General features: G+C 58.1%; 2 protein-coding genes and 1 non-coding gene across 5 annotated transcripts; 1 reads left to right on the top strand and 2 right to left on the bottom strand.

Annotated features, from left to right (window-relative positions):
- Nucleotides 1-209: 209 nt before the first annotated feature.
- AP1B1 (adaptor related protein complex 1 subunit beta 1) lies at nucleotides 210-13,252 on the bottom strand. Of its 3 annotated transcripts, XM_085238152.1 has the most exons (23): nucleotides 13,177-13,195; nucleotides 12,896-12,948; nucleotides 12,519-12,624; nucleotides 11,778-11,913; nucleotides 10,909-11,154; nucleotides 10,071-10,261; nucleotides 9,379-9,600; nucleotides 8,350-8,470; nucleotides 8,059-8,154; nucleotides 7,574-7,689; nucleotides 6,803-6,968; nucleotides 6,337-6,435; nucleotides 5,691-5,950; nucleotides 5,103-5,304; nucleotides 4,605-4,625; nucleotides 4,183-4,212; nucleotides 3,947-4,087; nucleotides 3,685-3,830; nucleotides 3,019-3,148; nucleotides 2,839-2,923; nucleotides 2,351-2,437; nucleotides 1,797-1,951; nucleotides 210-1,008 (listed from the first exon to the last, which is right to left on the bottom strand). In XM_085238152.1, exons 2-23 carry the CDS (start codon nucleotides 12,930-12,932, stop codon nucleotides 934-936), a joined length of 2,868 nt encoding a protein of 955 aa, XP_085094278.1. In that variant the 5' UTR covers nucleotides 12,933-12,948; nucleotides 13,177-13,195; the 3' UTR covers nucleotides 210-933. The 3 variants fall into 3 exon arrangements, with proteins under 3 accessions (XP_085094278.1, XP_085094276.1, XP_085094277.1); XM_085238150.1 differs by lacking the exon at nucleotides 4,605-4,625 and having other exon boundaries at nucleotides 13,177-13,252; XM_085238151.1 differs by lacking the exons at nucleotides 4,183-4,212; nucleotides 4,605-4,625 and having other exon boundaries at nucleotides 13,177-13,252.
- Nucleotides 3,472-3,576, bottom strand: LOC116217282 (small nucleolar RNA SNORD125). The gene has a single exon (XR_004161631.1). It is a non-coding gene; the product is annotated as a small nucleolar RNA SNORD125 (small nucleolar RNA).
- A 2,335-nt stretch (nucleotides 13,253-15,587) lies between the features above and the next one.
- NEFH (neurofilament heavy chain) lies at nucleotides 15,588-21,083 on the top strand. The gene is made up of 4 exons (XM_010720489.3): nucleotides 15,588-16,440; nucleotides 17,409-17,608; nucleotides 18,183-18,307; nucleotides 18,582-21,083. Exons 1-4 carry the CDS (start codon nucleotides 15,645-15,647, stop codon nucleotides 20,551-20,553), a joined length of 3,093 nt encoding a protein of 1,030 aa, XP_010718791.2. The 5' UTR covers nucleotides 15,588-15,644; the 3' UTR covers nucleotides 20,554-21,083.
- Nucleotides 21,084-21,838: the final 755 nt, after the last annotated feature.

Here is a 21,838-nt window from a genome sequence, read left to right as displayed (position 1 = left end):
GCAGAGCTGCTTGCAGCTGGTTCTGTGATTTCCACCTTTCCTCTTCATCCTCACCCCACTCTTTTGTCCCTGATCCACCCCAGGCACAGCCCCAAGCAATCCTTGGCCACTTGCCTCAGCAATAACAAGGACACAGCCCAGAGGAAGCCCACAGCATCATCCTTCCATCCTTCCTCCCAGCCCACCCCTGACCCCCCAGACACAATGCCTTCTGTGTGGGCAAATGTCACCTTTATTCCAGGCTGGCTTAAAACAAGTGAACATAGAATATATTTATATTTTATATATTTATAAGGTATTTCACGATCGGGTCTGAAAACCTGAACTGGACGTTTCTATTGACGAGTGATGGATGCCTTTATTTTGGGGCAGGGTGGACAATGTATGTCACCACCAGGAAAGGGGAAAGGGCCCCTCCAGGTAAGAAGAGGGACAGGAGGGAGCTGCTCTGGGGCCTTGGGGTCCGTGCTCGTACCCCCCTGCAACCACAGGGAGCCCTGCAGGGGAGGGAAAAAGCCCTTTTTGTACAGCACACATGGGTAAAGAATTGAATTTGAGGTCTTGAGAGCATCGGGAGCACCACCCACGTGGGGAGACCTTCATCGTGACCTACCCCAAGCTCTCAGGCCCCCAACCAGCCCCTATCAGGCTCTGAGCCAGCCCAGGGAGAGGACCCCCAGCACGAGAAGTGTTGGATCTAGATGCCCCCCAGGAGGGACAGAAGGAAGCAGAGCTGGGAAGGGAACAGAGGGCACGGCTGGGCTCCCTCCAGGAACAGCCAAGAGGGAGGACAGGGCACAGTTCACCTAGGGGCTGGAATGTGGGGCAGGGGGCTGGGACACCCCTGTCCTCCTCCTCCACCCTCCTGGGAAGCAACGGCTCCGTGCTCAGGGTAGAAAGAGAGGGAACATGCAGGCAGCTCCTGCCCCACCATCAGTTCTTCAGGATGGCATCGTAGGCCTGGTACACGTACTGGGAGACCTCGGGAGCCCGGCATTTTAGTGACAGCTGGGGAAGAGAGGAGACACAACCGTGTGAGGGCTGCAGTTCGCAGCCATGCCCCATCATCACACACACCTGCAGGGCACGGGATGGGCCTGAGGGCTCAACACACCCGTGGGAAGACATCAAGCTGCTCCCAGTGCCCTCCCCAGCCCCACAGCAACATTCACATGCAGGGAAGCAGGCATGCATCTTGGCTCAGGCTGTCATCCTCTGCCTGTGGCTCCACTGGGCATTTCCCCAAAGACATCTCCTAACCCTGCCTTCGTTCCAAAGTTGTTTTTAATGTTTTGATGCTCTCAGCTCCTAGAGTTGCAGGGCAGAGCTGAGCACATTCGCACAGGACGAGGACCTGCAGCTATACTCATCCAAAGCAGACCCACAGTGGGGCAGGGCTGATGGAAATGGTCAGACCCTGCCAGAGGGTCAGGGAAGGGAAAAGCAGCCAGGTACAGCCCAAAAAGCAAGGGTAGAAACCATTCTGCTAACCTCCAAATCCTGCAACAGCGGGGCAGGCAGCAGTGGGCAGGCGGGTAGCAAGGGAGACACGGAGAGATGAGTCAGCACCAGAACTCATCCCAACCATCCCAAAGAGAAAGGCTGTGAGGAGGTGGGGAAGGGAACAAAGCCCCAGCACCGTGGGTCATTTGGAGGGAGACCGGGTAGGCAGGACCTTGTAGCTTCCTTCAGCAACATTGCTGGGGTGGCTGCCCCCTGCTGCTGCAACCCCACGGAGGGCATGCCGAGGGACACGGGGCTACACTGAGTGGGGGGCAGCAGGGGCTGGGCCGTACCGTGAAGCTGGGGTTGCTGGGCTGGATGCGGAGCTCCGCCAACACCCAGATGCCATTGGTGAGCTTCAGAGACTGGTAGAGCATGTCCTGGCCCTCCACGTTCCTCTTGGCGATGGTGAAGATGTTGCTGCCTTGGAGCTTGCTGCTGACAGCATCTGGGTGGGCAGAGGAAGAGCTCAGCACCATTTCCTGCTGGACCCAGCCCTGCTTCTGCCCCATCTTCCCTGTCACTTCTCTTAGAGGGCCATGTTTCTACAACCAGAGCAGAACGTTCCTGCCTAGAGACAGGGAGGCTTTGGGACAAGAGATCCAGACCCACGGGGATGAGGCTGGGGCTTCCCAGTCCTAGCTCAGCCCAGCACTGCCTGAATACAGGGCAACGAACCATCTCTCACTTGGAAGCCAGCAGTCCCTAAGTTGCTGTGACAGTCTCTGTTACCACAGGGCAGGAATAAGGGCAGCTCCCAGCTCCCCACAGCAGGGGGAAGGTGACCACCAAGTCCAACTCTAAGGACGTGTCTTACCAAGAGCCCTCATGAAGGGTTTGGACTCACCTGCATTGAGGGAACAATCCTTGATCTGGAACTGGGCCTCGTTTTCATTGGGAATGTCCTTCCAGGTGGCAAGGAACATCTGCCTCTCTGCAGCCAGAACAAAGCAAGGCACTGAAGTAACAGTGGGATCCAACCCCTTCAAATCCCAACACAGGGCCATGCTGTGGTGGTGCTGGGCATTGAGACATCATCGCAGCATCCCTCCAGATCTGTCTCACTCGGTTGCTCACGTTTGGAGTCAGCAAGCTCAGCTGCCTTGGTGAAGAGGCTGGGGAGTGCCAGGGACTGGACAGCAAGAACTCCCAAAGGACCAAGAGGTCAGAACGTGGCTCAAGTCACCCTGGGTACCACACTTGTGATGCCGACACAGCCATGCTCCAGACTTCCACGAATTTCTCACTCCCCACAGTTCCCAGCTCCAACCCCAGGGTTACGAATGTGTTTGGGAGGATTTTAGTGAATGGGATGGCACCCATGCTCCAACTCACCCATCTTCCCATCCTCCACAAAGAGGATGTGCAGAGGGTAGAGGGTGCTGAAGTAGAAGACATCAATGTTGTTCTTCACCGCAACCTGGGATGGAAGGAAAGACGTTGGGATGTCAGCACATAGAGGGGAAACCTGTGGGTCCCACTGTGAGCCCCCCAGAAAAGTGTGGGTGCTCTCACCTGCAGGTTGTTGAGGGGATCCATCTTCATGACAGAGCCCACAGTGTTCAGTGGGAGGGAGATCTCCACCGACTGGTTGGGGGCAAGGGGTGCGTGCACCTGGAGGGGGGCAGCTGGGGCCAGGCCAAAGCTGGGAGGACACAAGGCACTGGGTCAGGGCTGTTATCCCACTGTTATCCCTATCCCCACCCACCAGTTCTGGGACCTCCAGGAACTGCCTCAACTACCTGCACCATCATTTCCTCCAGATACGAAAAGAGTCCAACTCATTCCTGCCCATGCTGGGGCAAGCAGAGGTATCCCCCAAGTCTGCCACCTTTCTCCTCCAGTTCTCCACTCATTTTTAGCGTTTGTGTACCACCTCATTAGGAGCATCTCCTTTTTTGTGCTCCTCTGCACTCATTCACCGGGACAAACAAGAGGACATCCATGCCTGGGGAGGCGGTCATGCCCCAGGAAACAGCCTCCTCAGTCAACTTCTCAGAGGCTTTGGGTTGATGTCCATCACCATCGGAGCCATCAGGGAGAGAAGGATCATCATGTGAGGCCGTTCTGCTCCCCAGCAGATGTCACCACAGCCCTGTCCCCTCACCCTTCTCTGAGCTGAGGAGGTGATACCCAGCATTCTCACCCGCCAGTGCTACCACAGCTTAGGAGACACCTCACCTGTTGCGGTTGAACTGGATTGCAAAGTCAGACATGACCTGCAGGGCCTTGTTGGTCAACACCAGGTCCATAGAGATGGAGTCCACCTGCCGGCTGAAGGTGCCAGAGATCTCCAGCCCCTTGGCTTTCATGGCAGGGAGCCAAACCTGGGCAGAGACATGAAATCCACACAGAGGTTAACCCAAACTGAACACCTTGGTGCCTGCTGCTCTCAGCCCAAGGCAGCAGGAGCATGCCACCGGAGTGCTGCTGTCCCACTCACCGTCTTGGGTGCCACGTAGGACCCCGACAGAGTGCCCACTCCCCCGGTGAGGTCAAAGAGGTCCCCCAGGCCACTGCCAAGAGGTGCTCCCATACCAGCTGGTGCTGCGGGGCCGGGCGCTGTGAAGCCACTGCCACCCATCTGCAGGGACAAGGCAGGGTCAGGGTCACGGTGGCAAGGAGGAGGGGAGAAGAGGAAGAGGAGGAAGAAGAGGCAAGGGGTGCAAGGGCACTCACAGCAGGACTGCCTCCCACATCGCTGCGCAGCTGCAAGAGACAGAGACTGCTGTTGGTGCAAAGGGTGCTTCCGAAAAGCATCAGCACAAGCGAGGGCTTGGGGTCACTGGGGGTGCTCCTGACCACAGAGAGGGGACAGGTGATCCTGGACATGGGTATGTGGTTTAGTGGTGGGGCTCGGGAGATGCAGTTCTGGTTGGGTTTGGTGGTTTGAGGGTCTGTTCCAACCGCGGGGATTCTATTTTTAGCTGAGAAGGGCTGAGCTCAAACCTCAGCTGAGCTCCCTACACACACCAGGAACAAGAGAGGTGAAGGCTGAGTAGTTTCGGGGCTGGCTGGCTATCACCAGAGAGACAGGGGGTCTGTGGAGGTGGACGTGGGCACTGCAGGGGCTAGGGGCTAAGAAAAGGTCTGATCCATACCCCTTCCGACTCGTCCCCCATCTCCAAGCAGAAGCAGGCAAGGCAGAGAGAAGAGCCAGGCACATGCAGAGAGAAGCCAAGAGAGAAGAGACAAAAACAGAGAGAGAAAAGAAAGGCAGGAGGGAACAGATTAGTCCCACCACATCTCCTCCTCCTCTCCCCACAGGTTTGGGCACTCTGGGGTCAGCAAGGCAGGTCCCCAAGTCATGCAGCTGCCTGGGTTTGGGGAGGGACTCAGAAGAGGAACCCCTCCCTCCTCTCCCCCAGCAGCACAGCAGGTCCATAGAACACCCACAGCAGAAAGGCTGCGTGGAACTCGCGTGCAGGAATGGGAAGGTACCAAGGAGCTCTGCTCCAGCCATCTGACAGGGATGAGCTTAATTAGCACCTCTCTGATCACAAGCTAGAGCAGGAACAGATTAGCCCAGATGTCCCCAGGCAGAAAGCTCCAAGCAGGAGCCCGCCCACCCACATCCAAACCCCAGCAAGGCAACCCACCAGGCTATCCAGGCCTCCTCCCAGGAGGTCCACAGCTCCCATCTGCACGGAGGAGGCGGCCAGGGGAGGCCCACTGACTGGAGGTCCCAGGTCCAGGTTCAGCAGGTCACCCAGCAGGTCGCCCTGTGCAGGGATGACGGCCGGCTGCTCCGCTGCCTGCCCAGCTGAGGGGGCTGCCTCGGGGCTCTCGGCACTCTCACTCCTGGGGCAAAGGAGAAGGGAGAGGCATGAGATGCTGGAAGATTCCTGGTAAGCCCGTGGCTCATGGACACCCCACAGCTGAGGGGCACTCAGCTGGAGTTCACAGTGAGACATCCCATTCCAATAGGACTCCTCCTCAATGCATTTCTTTCAGTTTCACCTTCTACTTACACCTGAGATTTCCAGCCCTGGCAGGACAGCATGGAGCCCATACTGCTCCTGCTTGGAGATGCTCCTACAGAGGACCGTCCCCGACCCTCCATTCACTGGGTCATGCTGTGACCACAGCAGTCAGTCCAGCTCCACGTCCATCCCCATTGCATGCACCCTGCTCTGGATGGCACATAACCCCATCCCTACATCTGGCAACAAGGAAGGGACACTCACGAGCCTGTTCGTGGGGGCAAGCTCTTGTGCACAACCCCTCTGCTCCCCTCCACGAAGGCGCTGGGCGGCTTGTGATAGACAGAGGCCAACGTCCCAATGTAGCAGATGAGCTCATCCAGCAGCGTGGGCTCAATCAGGTCTGTCTCTTCAGAAATAAGTGGCTTCTCTGCCAGCACCACCTCCTTGGCAGCCACAGGATCAGTGGACAGCAGGCGCCAGTAGATGTAGCCACGGTCCCGCAGGTCAGGGTTGTCAGAGTCCTTTGGGAAGCAGGGGGTAAGCAGCAAAGCCATGGGGCAGGGGAAGCTGTAGAGCGTCCCACAGCCACAACCACCTTGGCCCCATTTAAGTCTTCCTGTGGTATCAGAGTAAGTTACAGGTGTGCTGCATCCCATGACAACAGTTGGCTTCGGAAGCCTTTCCCAACCTAAATGGATAACTGTGCTCTGCTACACTGACACCACTGGCTTTCACGAGGAAGCAGCACATCCTACAGGACATGGTGTTATCTAACAGCAAACTTCCCCACATTTAAGCTCTCATCCACCTCCGGCCACAGGCACTGTGTCATCACAACCTGCCACTGCTCAGGAAGGCTCAGCAGGGTTGGAGGGATGCTTTGCTGGGCACAGGAGCTGTCACTCACCTGTGTGGCCAGGCTCAGCACCTGCTGCACCAGCTCCTGGGTCTCGGTGGGCTTCTTCAGGAAAAGCTTCACGATGGCCGTCAGCAGCTGCAGCTGGACCTGCGGGCACCAGAGTGAGATCAGGGAGAGACACACAGAGGAAGAACATGAGTGCTCTCTGCACACAGTGCTGGGATGGGATTTTGCACAGCAGGTGGAAGGAAATTTCCATGGGTGATACCACCAGCCCCAGCTAAAGGGCAGCCTAAAGCAGCTGGGACTGAGCCCAGGACTGCAAAAGGCCGATCTTGTGCAGCACAGGTGAGCAGCTGACCCCTTCCAGCCTCGAGAAAGGGAAGGTGCTGGGTGGCATTTCACAGAGGATGCTTTGCATCCAGGAGGACAGGCCCAGGATCTCGCAGCGGTGGTTGCTCTGTGACACCAGCACAACCACCAGCCCCACATCCACACTGCCCACCCCCTGCACCTGGGTGCTCTCATCGTGGAAGCCCTCCAGGAAGCTCTCCAGCAGCTCATCAGCATTGTCGATGCGCTCGGCGTACTCGCCCACGATCCAGATCATGGCAGCCCGTGCCTCAGGCTCATCCAGGGAGTCCAGGTTCTCACACAGGGTGGCAATGACACTCTCATACCTGTCAGAATGAGGACACGTCACCCACAAGCTCTGCTCTCTAATATCACCCCATCACCCATAGCAGGACTGCTGCTGCTCCCAGAAAGTTCCTGTTTTCCTAATGGAAAGCAAAGCAAACGGGAGCATAAACAGTGCATCACCATCTAAAAATGGTTCTGTTTGACTCTTGGGAAGTTCACAAAGTGACCACTGAAACGGGCACGCTTGGTTGCACCCGAGCAGCTTTCAGCACATGTGAGGATTTTTAATTATCTGTGCTGAGAGAGTTTGGGTAACTGGAGGAAAGATGAGAGGATTTACATAAATCTCTCTTTTCAGAATGACTTTAACAGAAACCAAGCCAAGGATAGAGCACACCACTACTTCATATCCAGACTCAAAAGACACTGGATACAGCACAGGGATGTTTGCTGAGCAAAACACACTTTTCACGTGCACTGTGACACCGCCCATGCCTGCCTCGCTTGTCTGCTCTCCATCCTTCCTCCATCCCAATAGTTGTGCAGATTTCTTGTTTACTAATTACTATCACTACTCAACCTCCATTCCTGCCAGCACGGGGAGCACAGCAGGCAGCCCCAGCACTCCCCTCTCCCCACGTACTTGTTGGGGTACTTGCGGAAGATGTCCTTGATGACGACGATAGCCTCCTGCACCACATAGTTGACCTTGGTCTGGATGAGGTCCAGCAGGGTGCTGACACAGCGCTCTGCTGATTGCTGTTGGAGAGGCTCGGTCAGTGATGCCTTCACACCCCCATCCAACAACATCACACACCCCTCACACTCCCCTAACCCAACCCAGAGCAGAAGAGGAAGATGCATGTGTGTTGTCTCCCCCCTTTGCACAACCCAAATCCTACATCTGTTCCAACAACAGATGCCAAGGAGATGGAACACGCTCCCTGTGGCCAATGGAACAGCCCTGGTCCGTTCCTATCTCCTGGGAGATCATCCCTGAGATGCAACAGCCTCCAGCTGATCACAGGCTGCAGAGCAATGTATGCTTAACTGTGACCACCAGCAGAACACTAAGCGAGTGGGGATGGCACAACAAGGCTGCCCCATCCCTCCCCACACCAGTCTCACCTCCACCTTGATGGCACAGCGGCCGATGGCTCGGACTGCCTTCCTCACAAAGTCCACATCCACCTCTGTGGCATATTCCTTCAGCTCGGCCAGGACCTGCCATGGGGACAAGGTGGTGAGGAGAGACACCAACCCACTGATCTGCCCGACACCACAGCCCAGATCCCGGCTGGCTGCCAAACTGTGGCCAGACCTGGCAGCTCCAGCTCTGGCGGTACTGAAGCACGGGGAAGGCAAGGAGGAAGCACTGACAGGGACAGCCAAGCCCCCTGTGCCCACCCAGACCCCAACCTGTGCAATGTTGGCCTGAGAAGCCAGGCGGATCATGATGTCCAACTTCTCCAGCTTGACATAGATGGGGTCATTGTACTTGACAAAGAACACCTTCATCTCGTGCTTTAGGATTTCAGGTCTGGGGGACAAGGAGAGGCAACGGTTAAGAGACCTGGCCAAGGCAAGCAGAGCTTGGAGTTGCTCCTTGGCCGTAAGCAGAAGAAGGTTTGGGGGCTGCTCAGTTCTCAGGAGTCCAAGATGCTGTGATCTCCCCCCCCCAGGAACTCTGGTCCTTGATTCCCTTTTGCTGACACACAGGAAACACAGACCAACAACACAGACAACATTGCCACAAACAACAACCAGATGCATGGCAACAGGGTGTGCTGTTGGCAAGGTTGGATTGGACATCCTGAGGAAGCAGGGAAGCCAGTCCAAAGCCCAGGGCCAAACTGGACCTTCCTCATCAGAACAGCCTCTAGGCTGAGGAGGGGACAGGCCAGGTCCCCAAGGAGCCAACCTGCTTTCCACATTCCTGCTCACAGGGACATTAATTACTTTCCACTTCTCCCAGAAGTTGCTGCTATTTTTAATAGGCAATAACAGCGATGCCAGTGGGGCAATGGATCAGCTGATTGCAGCTCTCCAGCTGGCCCTCACTGCCCTGCACACAAACGAGGGGCCTCAGGCATTTCCTGCCCTCCAATAGTAGCAATAGATCAGCCAAAGGACAGGAGGACTTTCAGGACTTGCCTGTCTGGTAAGGACAACTACAAAGAAACAAGCCATCCTCATGAATATCCCTCTTTATTCTAAGATGATGAATCCAGTGCCTCAGCTTTTAGTCTTTCCATCCCTTGCTCCCCAAAATAAGCAATAAATTCAGTGAATCCCATCACCTCAGCTGATGCTCTGTGGCCAGCCCTCGGATTTCAGCGATGAAAAAGACCAAACGATGGATTGTGTCAGCAAAGCCTGGACACTATTCCAGCCATCAGAAGGCCCAGCACATTGGGACACAGTGCCTGTAGGCAGGAGGACACCCACCTCTTCTGCACGATGAGGTTGATGTTGCGCAGAGCCACGTACTGCAGCTCAGGCTCAGCAGACAGCAGGGTGACGAGCGGCGGGGCCAGCTTCTTCAGCAGCGTACCGTAGTAATCCAGGTCCTTGGACAGCATCTCCATGAACTTCATCAGCACCTTCACTGCTGAGAGCACCACTGCAGAGTTGGCGTGGGACAGCCGGGGTGTCACCCGCTCGCAGATGCTGCAGGGGTTGAGGGCAAAGGGAAAGGAAACGGTCAGAGCCAGGCATCCTACTTAGAACACCAAAGAACGAGGTGTCAGCAGAGTTTGTGGCAAAGCAGGTTTAAGATTTCTCCCAAAAGATGCACAGCTGGCTCTTCAAGGCTCCTGGTAATGGTTATTTCCCAGCAAAGCCCTATCTGCAGTGGGATCTCCCTAGTGCCCAACCTGCTCTCTCTTGAAGCACGGTAAGATCATGCTTGGAAAAGTCTGTTCTTTGTGCCATTGTGGGGACAGCGCTCACTGAGAGACTGTGAGTTCCCAGGAACAGTGCTATGCTGATGTCAGCTGTTCCTCCCCCAGCAGCAGGAAGCCAAGGGTGGGGAGCAGCACAGACGGAAGTGTGAAGGCACTTCTTGGAAGAGAACAGGCAGCATCAGCCCCGTCCAGCCGTCACCCTGCTGTCCCTGCGCCCTGTCCCACCTCCCTCACCTCTGGGCCTCCCGGTCATCTTTGGGCATGTAGTTGGCCAGGCAGTCCAGGATAAAGATCTGTCCCCATTCGGTGCACTCGTTCAGGGCTGTGAGCAGCTTGTTGATGGACTGGGGGTTGAGGTCCAGCAGGTTACTGCTCGGGTGTGACTCGGCGATCTCCGACAGCGCTGCTACTGCGTTAGCCACTACCTGCCAGAGGGGATGGGACACGTGTGAAGGGACAGCAAGCACAATGGGATGGCAGTCGTGGTTCTGGGGGAAAGCTGCTGCAAATGGATGAGATGCATCCTCAGTGTGGGACCCTCGCTCTGACATCTGGGCATCAGCTTCTCCTCCCCACAAGCTGATGTGCAGATGAACTATCATCATACATCCCCATCACCCACGCCGTGACTCTTCTCCCATTGCTGCTCAGCAATTTGGGTGGGCAAATCCTACAGCCCTGTGCTTCTCCTGTTCCCTCCCCCTGCAGTCACCCTCAGCGGGAAAACAGCACAGGACCACCATCATCACATCACTCCAAGTCGGTGTGAGAAGCCAGACACGCAGCATCACAGCATTCCCAGCCAGCAGCTCCTGTTTGATGTCTTTCCTGCTCCCCGGAGGGTGCAGAAGCTAATAACAAATGGGAATTAATGAAATCTCACATCTAAAAGGAGCCAGGAGACAGTTATTGGACATGAAAAGCAACCCCGGGGACAGCTGCCTACAAAAGTGGTCTGACAAGCACCAAAAAGCATCAAGAAATGAAGAGGAGCATGGGAGCAAGGATATAGGGATGCAGAAATGAGTGAGGGCATCTGCTGCACCAGATAGAGAAAGCAAGGTCTGATCACCATGGGATTGGAGTCCGAGATGAGGTCCTTGAGGGTGTCCAGGAAGCCCTGGTCCTCCACCAGCTGGGCGTTGATGTCATGGAGCTTGGCCACGCAGACGGCCGCCGTTTTGCGCACATACGGGTCCTCATCCTTCAGGCACTTGCGCAGGGGCTCACAGAGGTACTCTGTTATCTTGTCCACACGGATGCAGCCCATGGTCCGCACGGCCAGGGCACGGATCAGTGGGTTGGGATCCTCACAGTCCTGTAGGGCCAGAGAGGACAGTGAGACTCCAGCCCTTCCAGCCACAGCCATCAGCGGCAGCTTCAGGACCTCGACTTTCCTTCGGGTTCCTGAAGCCTTGAGGTTTTAACATTCAGCTCTCGAGTGGAGTGAGTGCATCCCATGGAAGGAGTTCAGCCTCATTCCATTATCTGGAGCGCACTGAATTCTAACACTGCCAGCTCCTGCTCCAAATACACCCCAGAACCAGGCGTGTGCCCAGTTTACACCGGGGACACAACCCACCCAGCACCCTACAGAACAGCCACCCAGCCTGGGGAACACACCCATCGCAATTATTGTTGTTGTTTTTTCTCTTAAAAACACCAAAACTTCCAGGGAAGCCTTTCCACAAAAGGATTTGGTGGCCCCATGGCTTCCAACAAACACACTCCCCAGCGCCTGATCACAAGACCACATTCTCTGCAGCAAGCTCTACGGAGGGCATCTCCATACAGGAGCCACCACCACCAAAAAACATTTTCCTCCTGCACTATGGGGCAATTTTGCTCTCTTATCCCATGCAAGGGGAGCCCTGATTTGTTGAGAGAGGGCTTTTTGGTGGCAGAGGGCCGGAGTGCTGCCCCACAGCCCCTTTCCCTCACCTTCACAAAGGTGTTGACAGCCATGATGGCCATGTCAGGCTGGCTCTTGGCATAGTTCATCAGGTAGAGGTAGACCAGCTTCTTCAGCTCCAGGTTGTCCGTCTGCATGCAGTTCACCACATCCGGGAAGAGAGCGCTGCAATGTGAAGCACCACAGATCTCAGGACAAGCAACTGGGACTGCGGTCTTAACACAGACATGATGCCATGCTGGCACGTGTCCCTTCTGTCCTGGGAGAGCCACTAAACCCCATTTAGCCTGGCCTCGAGCACCTCTAGGAATGGGGCACCATAGAGAGCCAAGGTCTCACCACCTTCTGAGTACAGAATTTCCACCCAAGTTCCCCCTCTCTTAGCTTAAAACCATTCCCACTTCTATCACTATCAGACGGTGTAAAAAGTCACTCTCCGCCTCTTTCATGAGTTCCCTTTAAGCACTGAAAGGTTGAAATGAGGGCTTCTTGGAGCCTTCTCTTCCCTAGATCGAGTTGGCAACCTAGAAGGTATTTTCCATCCCAGATGACTCCACAACCCTGCCATATGATCCTAAGATTAGCCTGTGCTTGCAAGCTCACATCCAGGCCTAAGGAGCCCGTTTTGCTGGGTCTGAAGCACAGCCCCTGGGCAAAAGCAGCTTTGTGAGCTTGCAAGGCACAGAACTAAGGGAGAAAGAGAGCTGCCAGGGTGACTTTTTCCTTCCTGAGCCTGCACTACAGTCTGCGGGACAGGAGGATGGACACACCTGAAGTCCTTGCCGACAGTCATGGAGGCGATCACCTTCTTCACCGCCTCCTTCTTCTTCTCCTTCTTGTCACTGTTCAGCTCTGCCTTCAACTCAAAGATCTCCCCTGCAGGAAAGGCACGGGGTCAGCAAGGAGATCCTAAGCAAGTCCACAGCGGACCGGGGGCTGCCGAGTACCCCTCCCCATCCAGCCCGGGAGGAAGACCCCCACTCACAGGCCCACACAGCTGCTAGAAAAGACCCACATGGCTCACCGAACCCACACAGCACCGCCCAACCCCGACCCCGTGTGTGTGTGAGCCCCCCCCCCACCGCCCGGGGCAGCACCTCCCCCTGACCCCCACCCAGCGCCGCGCCCCGCAGCAGCCCCCCCTCACCCTTCTTGGTGGTGGTGAAATACTTGGAGTCCGTCATGGTGCCGCCGCGTTCCCTGCCAGGAGATGCAGCGGAACCAATCACCAAACGTCACATTTTGCCCCCCCAGACCCCTCGGTTCCTCACCGCCCCCCACCGCAGATTCCCGTTGGGGGCCGAGGCCGGGCAGAACCCGAGGCGATACCCGCGGCAGAAGCGCGGATAGGCCCGCAAACAGCCGCGCACGGCGCCGGTTCCGATGGCGGAGCTCCGCTCCCGACCCCCGCCGCCCCCCCGCCCGTACCTGCCCGCCGCGCCGCCCGCTGCCCCCGGCCCCAGCGGAAGTGAGGAGTGAGCGCTTCCGGGGCGGGGCTTTGGGAGAGGGCGGAGCTCGTGGGCGGAGCTTAGAGGAGGGGGCGGGGCCAAAGGAGGGAATGGAGCGGGAACATCGCGTGGGGGCACGGGGATGGGGACATGGGATGGGGATATGGGGATGGGGACATGGGATGGCGATATTGGGATGGGGGCATTGGGAATGGGGATACGGGATGGGGGCATGGGACGGGACCATGGGATGGGAATATGGGATGGGGACATCGGGATGGGGATATGGGATATGGGATGGGGACGGGAAGGGGCTTGCAGATACGGAGTAATATTGGGACTGAGGACCGAGGAGGGGCGTAGTATGGGAGAAAGGACAGGAGATGGGAAATGGCCGGCGGACAGGGGATGGGGACACGAGGTGGGGTAAGGGAAGGAATGGGGGATGGGAAAAGAGTGTGGGGATGGGAGATGGGATAGAGGTTGGGAATGGGGGGATAAGGAGTGGGGTTAGGATAGGGGAGTGGGGATAGGAGTAGGGCAGGGGGCATGGGATGGGGAGAGGGGAGATGGGGGAGTGGGGTAGGACAGGGGATGGGGGCAGGGGACAAGATAGGACATGGGGACAGGTGGGGACAGGAGTGGGGACATGGGGTGTGGGCAGGGGATTGGGATGAGATAGGGGAGGCAGAGGGTGGGGAGAGGGGACAGGGGTAGGAGAGGCACTGAGACAAGGGAAAGGACCGGGCTGGGAAAGGGCACAGGAGAGGGGATGGGGACAAAGCACAGGGACACGGGATAGGACAGGAAAGGGGCACGGGTTGGGACAAGGGATGGGGCAGGGAGTGGCAACGGGGGATGGGGAGTGCTATGTGGGGGAGATGGGGTGGGGCAGAGCTTGGGGACAGCAGATGGGAAAAGGCAGAGGGCAGGGGGACGTGGATGGGGTGTGTGGGACAAGAGAGACGCGATGCTGGAGTGCAGGAGCACACGCTGTGTCATCCTTCTGAATCCACTGTCCCCGTGTCCCCAGCAGCACTGGGGCCACATCACAGCTCCTCAGCGCAGTGACGGCCGCATGACAACTTCAGAGCGGCCCCGCGGATTTGGCTGCGCTGCAGGGCTGCATCCCACTGCTGCCCGGCACTGCAGCAGCTCCGTGCGCCAACGCTCCAACCCTCGCCACCATGCAGTGGGGGGGGGGAGGGGGGAAAAACGGAAAAAAAAGTGATGAGTAGGGAGGATGAGATGCGCAGGACAGCGGGCTGTCAAGGTCAGCACACGGGGACCCCACATCCCAGCGTGCAGCAGAACGGGATGTCATTCACCGTCCCAGCACGCAATGGGGATGTGGCCCCTCCACCAGCCCACCCCCAGGGACCCCCGGCAGGGTGCTGATTGGCTGGGATGCTGCTGTGCTGATTGGCCGGCTGGCCATGAGACCGCAGAGATGGGGTGATCAGAGAGTGCTGATTGGCCGAGGGGACGGCAAGGCACGAGTGGTCCGTGGGTGCTGGTTGAGTGGGTGCACCGTGGGTGCTGCCTGCTGAGGTCCAAGCTTGTGCGTTGGCTGGGTGCCCATGCGGGGTGGTACTGGGTACACATGGATGCCAACAGTGGGTGCTCCATACGGGTGCAGACATTGGGCACTCTATGAGTGCAGGTGTTAGGTGCTCTTTGGGTACTGATCTGGGGTGCTCCATGAGTTCACAGAGCGGGTGCTGGCATTAGGTGCATGTGGGTGGCAACACTGGGTGCTCCATGGGTGCTGACATTGGGTGCTCCGTGAATGCAGATATTGGGAGCTCTGTGAGTGCAGGCATTGGGTGCTGACACTGGGTACATTCGGATGCCAACACTGGGTACATTCGGATGCCAACACTGGGTGCTGACATTGGGCGCTGGCGTTGTGTGCTCTATGGATGCTGCTTTTGGGTGCACCACGGATGCCAACATCAGGTGCTCCATGGTCTCCAGCAATGGATGCCCCATGTGCCAGTTGTCTCAGCCCCAGCAGGAGCAGGGTGATGGGCTTCTTTCTTGGTTCCTAGCCCCCTGCTCACCCGAGGACAACCCCACGGCACCTCACACCCCACAGGGCTGCCCAGGGTCCTGTCCCAAAGCATGGGGCCCAATCGCAGTGCAGATCCTCCAGCACCAAAGAGCTCTCGACCCCTACCTGCAGTAGGGATGTAGCCTATGCTTCTGTGGGGCGGCCCCACTCCCTCCCGTAGGATTCCCATCGTCTCCCCGGGCTCCCCGCTTCCACCCCGAGGGCTGCTTCCCGCACCCCCCCCCACGCCCTCGGGGCTGCGGCGGCGGCTCGGGGCGGTGCCTCTGCCGATGCCTGTCCCCGTCCCCGTGCCGGCGGAGAGGCGGGGCAGCCCCGACGGCCCCTATAAAGCAGGCGGCGGCGGCAGCGGTGCCGCAGTGAGGGCGGGGGCCACCATGAGCCTGGTGCTGGAGGCATTGCTGGTCCCCCCGGGGGGGCTCCGCAAGGAGCCCTCTCGCCTCGCTCCGCGCTCTGCCACCTCTTCCAGCGGCTTCCACTCATGGTCGGGACCTGCGGGCCCGGCGGGGCGAGCGCGGGGCGGAGGCGGGGGAAGCGCTGCCGCTTCCTCCACCGAGAGCCTGGACTCGCTGAACGGGGAACCGCGGGCGCGTAACGAGAAGGAGCTGCTGCAGGTCCTCAACGACCGCTTCGCCGGTTATATCGAGCGGGTGCGGGCGCTGGAGCAGCAGAATCGGGCGCTGGCGGCAGAGGCGGCGGCGCTGCGGCAGCAGCAGGCAGGGCGCTCGGCCATGGGCGAGCTGTACGCCCGGGAGCTGCGCGACATGCGGGGGGCCCTGGTGCGCCTGGGGGCCGAGAAGGGGCAGCTGCGTCTGGAGAGGGCCCGCCTGGCAGAGGACGTGGCCGCGCTGCGGGGCAGGCTGGAGGAGGAGGCGCGGCAGCGCGCCGAGCTGGAGGCTGCGGCCCGCGGGCTGGCCCAGCGCTCTGCGCAGGAGGAAAGGGCCCGGGGGCCTCTGGCGGAGCGAGCCCGAGCGCTGCGGGAGGAAGCGGAGCTGCTGCGGAAACAGCACCAGGACGAGGTGGGCGCGCTGCTGCGCGGTGCCCGCGCCGAGCTGCCCACTGAGCCCCCCGCCTCGCTGCGGCCCGGGGTCACCGCAGCGCTGCGCGACCTGCGGGAGCAGCTGGAGGGCACGGCGGCACGCAGCACTCTGCAGGCCGAGGAGTGGTTCCGCGGTGAGTGATAACCCAGGCTATTGCATGCTCCACGGGTGCACCCTGTTCTTCCCTTTCCCTGGAGGGAACCCTCGGGCCGGGTGCATGCGGGACTGCGGGTGGGCGTTACGGCCGGTCCCCCCGCCCAGGCGTGTACACTGAGCTCCGGGAGGGCGGGAGGATAACCTCACCCCGTCCGTTTGCAGAGGCGCTGCACGCACCACCACCCCCGCTGATTTATTGGGGGAGGGCAGCGAGGTGATTTTCCCGACACCCCCCGATGCTGCAGGGAGTCCCGCTGGATCGGGGCCAGGAGTGTTGCGGGGATTGCAGCACAGCGAAGGGAGAGGGTGCCGCATCCCCTGCGGGGGGGACAGGGCGTGTCTCATGCGCTGCTGGGAGGGGCACTACATTACCGGGGAAGGAAGAGAGGGGCGGCACCCCGGGGGTCGGCACACATGGGTGCGCTGCCATCGCCCCGGCACCAGCGCCCGAGGAGCGGCGCAGCGGCGCTTCAGCACCGCGGACAGCGGCACTTCAGCACCGCGGACAGCGGCAGCGCCGTGCCCACGAGCGCGGTGTTCTGTGGGGCGTGGGGCGCTGCGTTCCACCTCCCCCCGTCCCCTAGAACCCTTGCGGCAATCCCTGCTTCATCCTTCCCCGCCACTGCCCTTCTGAGTGGTGTATCTGGCACGGTGACGAGGTGTGCTGGGGAGGGCAGCAGCTCTTTAAGTGCAAAAGATGGTGGCAGGAGCTCAAGGGAACAGGGAAATTGTTCACACTGCAAGAAGCCTGCGATGAAGAAAAGCAGTGCCCAGCCTGTCCTGCTCTGGTGTCTTCACATCCTTGGGAATGGACACCTTGCAGGGTCGGCTTTACAGAGGGCATACACACTGGGGAGTGGTGGTATTAGAGGATTTGCGGTCCCCCATAAAAGGGAGGCTGCAGTCTCCCTCTGTTCCTGCAGCTTTTCCTTTCCCTTGCTACAGTGAGGCTGGACAAGCTCTCTGAAGTTGCCAAGGTGAACACAGATGCCATGCGCGTGGCCCAGGAGGAGATCTCTGAGTACCGCCGTCAGCTCCAGTCCAAGACCACTGAGCTTGAAGCCCTCAAAGGGACACAGGAGTCACTGGAGAGGCAGAGGCAGGACTCAGAGGAACGCCATCATGCAGATGTCCTCTCCTATCAGGTAGCGTGGCGCAGTGGGCAGAGTCCCAAATCTGTCACTTGGTGCAGAGGGAGAATCCAGCTGTCAGGGAAAAGCAGCGCTGGGGCTATGGTCTCAGGGATGCTGATGTCAGCAGCAAGTACATTTGAGTTTTGAATGCAGCAGCCTTTCCCCAGCTCCTGATGTTCAGATAACCAGAGCCTGAGGTTACATCCAGGCTGCTGTGCCTGGCATCTGCAATGGAGCTGTCCCTTGTGTCTGCTGCCCATGACATTGATCACAAATGCCATTCAATAGTGACCGGGGTTCAGACCATTTCGTGTCACAGCACTGGGAACAGCAGCTCAGATTTCTGTACCCTGTGGTAGCCATAGACTGAAACTCTGTCTTCAGGGAGATGTTCCAACCCCATCAGCTTCAGGTTGGGTGGGATGACTGCAGTGACCAGGAGACCGAGGGAGCCCAGCTGGCAGCACCGCAGCTCTCCTTGGAGGTGGTGCAAGGCTCGGGGGTTCCCTCAAGGACAAACTGAAAGAGACCCAGCATTTTCCCCCTTCCCTCCCTGCATGGCACTAAGTGACTCTGTCTGTTGCAGGAAACCATCCAGCAGCTTGACAATGAGCTGAGAAACACCAAGTGGGAGATGGCAGCTCAGCTCCGTGAGTACCAGGATCTGCTCAACGTCAAAATGGCCCTGGACATTGAAATTGCTGCCTATAGGTATGGGGTTGGCAAAGGGAATGGGGGTGCATGTTTTGGCTAGTCCCCAGTGCTGGCATCTGTGAGAACATTTCTTGAAGGCCCTTGCTAACACCTAGAGTCCTTCTTAGTAAGACAGTGATAAGTCCTCCAAAACCAGCCTTGCAAAGGGATTGTGGAGGGAAGAGTGAGGAAGCCTTCATGGGGTGATGGCATGCAGATGGCAGGGAGGGAGATGTTGCTGCAGGGTGTGGGTGCAGCTGCTGATGGCCCTGCTCTGGTCTTCTCCTGGCAGAAAGCTCTTGGAAGGAGAGGAGTACAGGATTGAGACTGGCTTTGGAATGGTCTCCTACCCCGAAGTGGTCCCCAAGGCTCCCAGCATCGCCGCCAACATCAAGGTGAAGAGCGAGGAGAAAATCAAGGTGGTGGAGAAATCTGAGAAGGAGACGGTGATTGTGGAGGAGCAGACAGAGGAAATCCAAGTGACTGAGGAGGTGACTGAGGAGGAGGAGGCTGAGAAGGAAGCTGAAGAGAAAGCTGAAGAAGAGAAGGAAGAGGAGAAAGCTGAACCAGAGGGTGAAAAAGAAGCCAAGTCTCCTGCAAAAGATGAGGCCAAATCCCCAGAGAAACCTGAGTCCCCTACAAAGGAGGAGGCCAAGTCCCCAGCAGTCAAGTCCCCTGAAAAGCCCTCAAGCCCCTCAAAGGAGGAGGCCAAGTCCCCAGCAGTCAAGTCCCCTGAAAAGCCCACAAGCCCCTCAAAGGAGGAGGCCAAATCCCCAGCAGTCAAGTCCCCTGAAAAGCCCACAAGCCCCTCAAAGGAAGAAGCCAAGTCCCCAGCAGTCAAATCTCCTGAAAAGCCCTCAAGCCCCTCAAAGGAGGGGGCCAAGTCCCCAGCAGTCAAATCTCCTGAAAAGCCCTCAAGCCCCTCAAAGGAGGAGGCCAAGTCCCCAGCAGTCAAATCTCCTGAAAAGCCCTCAAGCCCCTCAAAGGAGGAGGCCAAGTCTCCAGCAGTCAAATCCCCTGAAAAGCCCTCAAGCCCCTCAAAGGAGGGGGCCAAGTCTCCAGCAGTCAAGTCCCCAGAAAAGCCCTCAAGCCCCTCAAAAGAGGAGGCCAAGAGCCCACCTGTCAAGTCCCCAGAGAAACCCACAACCCCAGCAGTCAAGTCCCCCGAAAAGCCCTCAAGCCCCTCAAAAGAGGAGGCCAAGAGCCCTCCTGTCAAGTCCCCAGAGAAACCCACAACCCCAGCTGTCAAATCCCCAGAAAAACCCCCAATGCCCTCAAAAGAGGAAGCTAAGAGCCCACCTGTCAAGTCCCCAGAAAAACCTGCAACACCCTTAAAAGAGGAGGCAAAGACTGCGACTGTGAAGTCCCCAGAAAAGCCACCAACCCCTACAAAGGAGGAGATCAAGCCTCCGTCTGTTAAATCCCCAGAAAAGCCACCAACTCCCTTGAAGGAGGAGGCCAAGAGCCCAGCTGTCAAGTCCCCAGAGAAACCTGCAACCCCCTCAAAAGAGGAGGCCAAGTCCCCAGCTGTCAAGTCTCCAGAAAAGCCACCGACCCCATCAAAGGAGGAAGCCAAGACCCCAGCAGTCAAGTCCCCAGAGAAACCCACACCCCCTTCAAAAGAGGAGGCCAAGACCCCAGCTCCCAAATCCCCAGAGAAACCTGTGTCTCCCTCAAAGGAGGAGGCCAAGACCCCGTCTGTAAAGTCCCCAGAAAAAGCCAAATCTCCACTGAAGGAGGAAGCCAAGTCCCCGCAGAAGGAAGTGGCCCCAGCCAAGGAGCCTGTCCCCTCCCCTCCAAAGGAGCCAAAGGCCCCTGCAAAGGAAGAGCAGCCAAAGGAGGAGAAGGCTCCCCCCAAGCCTGCAGCAGAGGGCAGGAAGGTTGAGGCTCCCAAGAAGGATGCCCCGGCCAAGGCGGAGGAGAAGCCCAAAGAGAAGGCAGCTGCTGGGCCAGAGCCCCCCGCCCCACAGGTGAAGGAGACCAAGGCTGCCTCCAAACCTGCAGAAGGGAAAGCTGAGAAGGATGCTCAACCAAAGCCTCAGCAGGAGGCTGGCAAAGCAGCTGTGAAGGAGCCAGAGAAGCCTAAGGCTGAGCAAAAGGTGGAGGAACCAAAGAAAACGGTGGAGGAACCAAAGAAGGTGGAAGACCCCAAATCAAAACCCAAAGATGACTCCAAAGCCAGTAAAGAGCCCCCCAAAGCTGAGAAGCCCCCCAGCAAGGAGGGCAAAGCCCCAGAGCCGGCACCCGCTGCGGGAAAGAAATGAGCAGGGCTCCACTGGAAGCTGGAGCTGCTCCGCTCCCCTCCGAAGGGTGAGACGGGGATGGTCCCCACCCCGGGTCCCCCCCAGCCAGGCCTTACCTTAGCAATATGTTTGTGAGAGACACAGCCCCTCGCTGCCCCACGCCAGTGGTATGTTCCGATCGCTTCAGTAGCAGAATGTGATGTATGCAGAGCGCCACATTTAACACTTGAATTCTAATGAGGAAAACAGATCCCAGGGGAACCGACTGCCCTTCTCCAATAAGTGCATTTATTTATTGTATGTGCAATCGATGGACAAGTGCAACTCAGAGCTCTAGCTGCTTGGGATGCGTGCCGTGGGCTGGCTGGCAGAGTCCTTCCCTCGCTGGGGTGACAAGTGGCCCTCTGGGTGGTGACCCCAGCTGTAGCTGGCTTTGGGGGAAGAGGTTAGGCACTGCAGGAATGCTCACAGAAATACGAAGTGCACTAGGAAACTCGAGTCCACTGTCAATTGCTTATGTGCAATAACCAAATAAAGTGCTTACAGAGACACATGAGCTCTCACTGTCATTGCTTGGCGCAGGGGAGGAGGTGAAGGGATGCAGGGAAGGCTTGTACCAGGGCTGCCGGGCACTGTCACACAGGGCTGGGACACACGGGGCTTTTCGAAGCACGTGGCAGTCCTTTACCTCCCTGCCTGCAGCAGGGAAAGCTCACAGGAGGGCACGAAGGGCTGCACGTCCTGCTCAGGGGATGGAAACAGGGCCATTCCTCACCACACTCCACAAAGGCAATTTTTGAATTCCTTCTCTTTTTAAATCACAGCTCCCCAAGGACTGCCAGTGCCTGGATTAACCCAAGTGCTGCAGCACAGCCCTGTACTGCAGCACCACACCTGTAGTGCCTCCATGAGAGGGGAGAAGGCTCCACGAGCCTTCCTTTCCCAGAGAGTTGCTTTGGCACAAAGCGTCCCCAGTGTTGAAGCATAGAACCCCAGCTCTGCCCCTGGGGCTGTGGGACAGCACCTGCAACGGGGAGCTGCGAGGGATGGAGGGGGGCACAGCCCAGCCCAGAGCTTCAACCTCCCGCTGTGTTCTGGGGTTTGTGCCGAGTCAGCTGGCAGGCTGGGGCTGCAGTGCAGGGAGGGCTATTTTTAGCCAGCTCAGTTCCTGTTACCAAGGACCTGCAGTGGGAGGGAGGAAAGAAGGCAGGCAGGGCCCCAGACGGGGAGGACAGAACTTGTTCCAGCCCCCATGGGTCACAGAAGCATGGAAGAGCTCAGAAGGGAAGGGATCTGCAAGGATCAA

The sequence above is a fragment of the Meleagris gallopavo genome, chromosome 17, assembly GCF_905368555.1.
Source record: "Meleagris gallopavo chromosome 17, MGAL_WU_HG_1.1, whole genome shotgun sequence".
Classification (NCBI taxonomy): Eukaryota; Metazoa; Chordata; class Aves; order Galliformes; family Phasianidae; genus Meleagris; species Meleagris gallopavo.
The sequence above is the reverse complement of the archived record's forward strand: the minus strand, read 5'-3'. Positions and strand labels throughout refer to the sequence as shown.

What these genes read in the sequence shown, in the direction of transcription:
- AP1B1 (XM_085238152.1), bottom strand. Translation starts at nt 12,932, where the DNA reads ATGACGGACTCCAAGTATTTCACCACCACCAAGAAGG. An exon ending in ACTGTCGGCAAGGACTTCAG is followed by an intron (nt 11,914 to 12,518) that starts GTGTGTCCATCC and finishes TTCACATTGCAG; the next exon opens with CGCTCTCTTCCCGGATGTGG. An exon ending in AACCTCATCGTGCAGAAGAG is followed by an intron (nt 8,471 to 9,378) that starts GTGGGTGTCCTC and finishes CTTGTCCCCCAG; the next exon opens with ACCTGAAATCCTAAAGCACG.
- NEFH (XM_010720489.3), top strand. Translation starts at nt 15,645, where the DNA reads ATGAGCCTGGTGCTGGAGGCATTGCTGGTCCCCCCGGGGGGGCTCCGC. An exon ending in CAGATGTCCTCTCCTATCAG is followed by an intron (nt 17,609 to 18,182) that starts GTAGCGTGGCGC and finishes TGTCTGTTGCAG; the next exon opens with GAAACCATCCAGCAGCTTGA. An exon ending in ATTGAAATTGCTGCCTATAG is followed by an intron (nt 18,308 to 18,581) that starts GTATGGGGTTGG and finishes TTCTCCTGGCAG; the next exon opens with AAAGCTCTTGGAAGGAGAGG.